This window comes from Echinops telfairi, unplaced genomic scaffold, assembly GCF_000313985.2.
Source record: "Echinops telfairi isolate 266 unplaced genomic scaffold, ASM31398v2 ScPeMD7_30;HRSCAF=105, whole genome shotgun sequence".
In the NCBI taxonomy this organism is placed as follows: domain Eukaryota; kingdom Metazoa; phylum Chordata; class Mammalia; order Afrosoricida; family Tenrecidae; genus Echinops; species Echinops telfairi.
In genome coordinates, this window is record NW_022103927.1 from 3,165,946 (window position 1) to 3,170,738 (window position 4,793).

The 4,793-nt window shown below is 56.4% G+C and overlaps 1 protein-coding gene across 1 annotated transcript in view; it reads right to left on the reverse strand.

The window, feature by feature from the left end:
- Positions 1-4,793, reverse strand: part of ADGRE5 (adhesion G protein-coupled receptor E5) — a 17,531-nt gene that overhangs the window by 11,744 nt on the left and 994 nt on the right. The window contains exons 2-4 of the mRNA XM_045289719.1: positions 2,220-2,264; positions 1,902-2,024; positions 583-738 (exon numbers count right to left, since the gene is read on the reverse strand). Of these exons, the coding sequence (XP_045145654.1) occupies positions 583-738; positions 1,902-2,024; positions 2,220-2,264 (324 nt within the window). The remainder of the gene's footprint in view (positions 1-582; positions 739-1,901; positions 2,025-2,219; positions 2,265-4,793) is intronic.

Consider the following 4,793-nt stretch of genomic DNA (forward strand, 5'->3'; position numbering starts at 1 on the left):
CCTGCCCTGTAGATCCCTGAAGCCCTTCCCCTCTCCCGGCCCACACGTCTGGGAAATGGACCCGGCCTGGGTAGGGGGAAGACCCCAGATCCCCGCAGCCTGAGCACGGGCAATGGTTTCAACAGCCGTGATGGATAAAGGCATCTTTTGTACATCGGCCAGGCTACCCTGGTCATCTTCCTTGACTAGATGGGTAAACTGAGGTGCAGGGAAGCCAATTCAGCTGCTCAGGGCCACACAGTTGCCAGCAGGCACAACGGCTCTTGCTCTGACCTTCAAAGGCTGGGGATGTGCGATGTGCATGTGCTCGCTCTCTCCTTTTTTTTTTTTTTTTAATGACAGAAAAACGACAATGGTATGACCAGGTGGCCCACGTGACTCCGCCCCATGCGTAAGGACCCTGGCCACTGTCACAGACAGCTGTCCCATGGCAAAGGCCGGCTGTGGACCCAGGCACCTGGGGTCCAGGCCTTGGCTCTCGCCTGCCTCCCTGTCCCAGCACACAGGTGGCCAGAGCACCGCCCCTGGAAGCCACAGGAACAGCTCTGGTGACCGCCTCCTGGAGACCTGTGGGGATCTTACCTCGACACGTGTTCTCACTTGAATTCTTGAATCTTCTCCCCCCAGAAGCGAGCTCATAGCCTGGGTTGCACATGCAGTAGTAACTCCCCTCCACGTTCTCGCACTGGGCAAAGGTTCCACAGTCCTCTTGCTGGGGTGGTGCACACTCGTTGATGTCTGGGACACAACAGGGCACAGGGTCACCTCACAGGACCTGGCACTAAATCAATGTCTCCTGAAAAGAAGAAGGCTGGCGGAACTGTTGTTGTGGGCTGCGGCCTGAGCGAGCCATTCCTGAAGGCCTCTTAGTTGGCTCTGTTCACCTTCGGGCCGGCACCCTAGATTTGCACACAGTGGCCAAGGTGGGGGATGGGTGGGAAGCTGTGCACCCCTCTCCCTCTGGGCAGATCTGCTTACTCCCTTCCCCCCCCCACTTTTCCATATAATTAGGGACTCTTATAGATATTATAACAACCCATGGTTCGATTAGATCAAGCATCATTACTGCCACCAACACTTTCAAAACGTTTTCTTCTTGAACTCTTGGATATCAGCTCCCATTTATCCCCTCCCTCGCCCACCCACCACCCCAGAAACCCTTATTAGTATATTATATGTATATAGTCATCCGCCCACCTACAATTCTGTTATTCATCCCCCTTACTCACTTTTTATCTCTCTTCCTTGCTATCTTTTCCTTTCTCTCCCTCTTAAATTTTCAGTGTGATTTGGCTGAAAGCTTACAGAGCAAATGCGCTTTCCGGTCAGCGACTCAGCACACGGTTCATCTCATCGACTGCCATCCTCACAATATGACTTCACGTCACCCACTTCAGCCCTGTGTCTCCCATTCCCCTACCTCCTCCTTACTCAGCCCTTCCCAGCCCTGCCCTCGCCCAAAGGCTGCCCTTCGGATGGAAAAGGGTTGTTTGTTCTAGGGCAGCGGTTCTCAACCTGGGGGTTGAACGACCCTTTCATAGGGGTCGCCCGATTCATCACAGTAGCAAAATGACAGTGATGAAGTAGCAATGAAATTAATGTTATGGTTGGGGGGTCCCCACTGTATGAGAGGGCTGTGGCATTAGGAAGGTTGAGAACCACTGACTTAGAGGCACTGCTTGTGCCTCCGTAGTACTTTCGTTGTCCTTGGGTGGCTGAACATTGAGCCACAGGGGTGAGGTCAGTTTTGGATCTTTTCCTTTTTCTCTTCCTTGCCCTTGATGTGGATCTCAAGGTCAAGGATTGAGCTGCTCCCACCATGCCCCCTCCCCACGGCCGCCGTCATGGGTGATGCCCCAGGGCCACTGGTTTCCCCTCCCCCACATCCCCAGCCTCAGTACCTTCACAGAACTCCATGTAGTTGGTGATGAACTCCCCAAATACAGGAAGGAACCCCGGGTTACAGCGACAGGCAGTGGCATTGATACATGTAGAGTTTGGGGGGCACCACCGGGCACAATTAACTGTGGGCACAGAGACCATGGTCAGAAGGGAGGGCTGCGCCCAGGGGATGGGGGGGCAGGGATGGTCCCAAAGGAGGGGGTGCTGGGCGTGGGAGACAGGTCTTAGCCTCATCCTCCATGGGCTGCGGGTGTGGGATGGGGCTCCAGGCCTCTCCCCAGGCTCTGGCTGTGACTGCAGGGCTCCCACAGACTCACCCTTCTGGGATCTGACTTTCAGCAGTGTCAACAGGAGGCCGAGCCCTGGAACAGAGGGGAGGGGTCAGAAGAGGCTCAGCTGATGGCAGGGGCTGGTGACCCTGAAGGCTGGGACATTGTCCTAGGACTCCCAGGCGGGTTTCAGGAACTGGGGGGTTGGGAGAACCCTGAGTCCCTGGCCACCTGCTCCCCTGCCCTGTGGGCCGTGCTTTAGAACCCAGGTCGATTCCGGACCCTGAGCCAGTCTCTTCACTGCTCCTGTCGCAGAATGGAGGTGGTGACGAGGCCCACATCCCGGAGTACTGGGAGACGGAGCCCCATGCCTTCTGCTGGGTGTGACAGACTGCTGTGGTAAAGGGGGGGTTGACCAGGTGTGCCTTCACATTCCCCCTCTACCGTGCTCCCCACACACTCAACTGTTAGCCCTTCTCGGGACCCACTGGTGACATTGCAGCTGAGCTACCACCTCCCCCGTCTCAGGTGCATCAAGAAGCCCCGGTGGTGTATGGGCTATGCATTGAGCTGCTCACTGAAAGGTCAGTGATTCAAACCCACCGAGGAGGCTGTTTGCTCCTATATTTACTCACAGGACAGGGTGACCCTACAGGGCAGGTAGAACTGCTCCGGGGTTCTGAGACTGTAACTCTACAGGAGTAGAAAACCTCATCTTGTTCCCTGTAAGGGCCCTCGTGGTGTAGCAGTTCCGTGCTGGGCTGCAACCCCCGTGATTGGCAGTTCGAAACCACCAGCAACTCCACAGATGAAAAACTGGGCATTGACTTGATAGTAGTGAGTTTCTCCTGTGGTGCGCTCAGTGGTTTCGAACGGCTGACCTTGAGGTTAGCAGCCCAGGGTGTTACCACTACACCACCAGGGGCTCAGAGAGCCAAGGGCAGGTCTACTCTGGCCCAGAGGGCTGTTATGAGCCAGCAGCACCACTTGGTGGCATCAGCTCGGTTTCTTTGCCCCTCCAAACACTGCTGGGTTCTCACAGATGGGACCCCATCTCCTGCAGCTCAGTGTGTCCTCAGGGCATCTTCCCAAGTGACACCCCATTCCCCAGAGAGCTAGAGGTAGAGATGGAAGAACAAAGGGAAGAGGGGAGAAAGCCCACGGAGATGAGAGAGACCGAGAAATAGGAAACCCACAGAGGCAGAGATGGGGAAGGTGGGGCATGGAGACTCAGAAGGGAGTGTGGATGAGACCAGAGGGAGACAAGGGGAGAGAGGGTGTCTCCATAGCAGGGAGTCGGAGGAGGCCTGGTGGGAGCAAACTCATCCTGGCTCGGCTGAAGCATAGGACCCCAAGAATCCTGGGAGACCTGAAGGGGGCCCAGGCAGGCTGGGGTGAGTCACTTCCGGGGCTGAGCGGAAAGGCTGACTCATCAGCTAGCCACCCCATCCACCTCCCGGATGGGGATTCCAGGGGAATTCTGGGGTCAGCGGTGCTGAGCTTGGCTCATTAGGGGGTCCTCCAACCAGAGAGCCTCCGTGTCCAAACTCAGATCCTTCCTGTCCAGTGCCTTCCAATCCTCAGCCTAACCTCAGCCTTACACCCACCCGAGCCACCCCACTGCCACCAAGTCAATGCCAACTCATGGCGACCCTATGCCGGGCTTCCAGGACTGTGAATCCTGGCTGGAGCTGACCGCCTCATCTTTCTCCTGTGGGTTTGAACAGCTGACCTTGCTCTGAGCAGTCCGATGCTTAATCAGGGCCCATTCAGACCCCTTCCACCGGAGACCTGGAACCCCAAACAGTCTCCGGCACCTCCCTGACATTAGGCCTCCCTCTCTTCCTCTCTCTGGCCACAGGGTTTGACTGGTTCCTCCCTGCAGCCTGGCCCAGTTCCTCTTTGCACCACCATACAATGACCTTTCCTTAGAGCGGGGGACCTGAGCTGATGCGTCCCCAGTTTCTAAACCCCTGGCACCCCCTTGAATGCAGAGAGGCCCCGTCTGGGGTGGGGGCTGTGTTTGTGTCCATTCGACAGCTGGAAAAGGCAAGGGTTCCAGCCCGGAGAAGGCTCTGAAACCATAGGGGGAGACAGGGGGCTGAGGGGGAGGCCAGTGAGGGATGAGATCCGTACTTCCTGGGGAAGGCTCCTTGGCACCCCACCCCTGTGGTCTGGCCTGGGCTGGACTGCCCACGGCTAAGGCCAGCCCTTCTCCACTAAGGGCCTTGGAAGTCCCCCAAACGGGAGCCAGCTGGGTGAGAGGCTGCCCTTAGCCCATCTGAAGTCACATCTGGTATACCGGCCCAGCCCTGAGTTGGGCGGACAAGGCACCCTCTATCTCCCCAGTAAGAGTCTCCTTAGGGACCCTGGGGCAGGTGAGGAGGACACCTCCTTCTGCTTCTCCTGCTTGGGAATCCCCCACTCCAGGCTGCCTCAGACCTGCCAGTGCCTAACCCAGGAGGAAGTAATAATAACAACAAAAGATAGTCTACTGAATTCCTATGATCAAGCCAGGAAGAGTCCCTACATTATCTCACTGAACCCTTCAAACAGACTTCCGAAAGTCCATGGAAAACTTCCTTGCTCTTGTAAAATAATGTATTTTATTTTTTCTTCCTT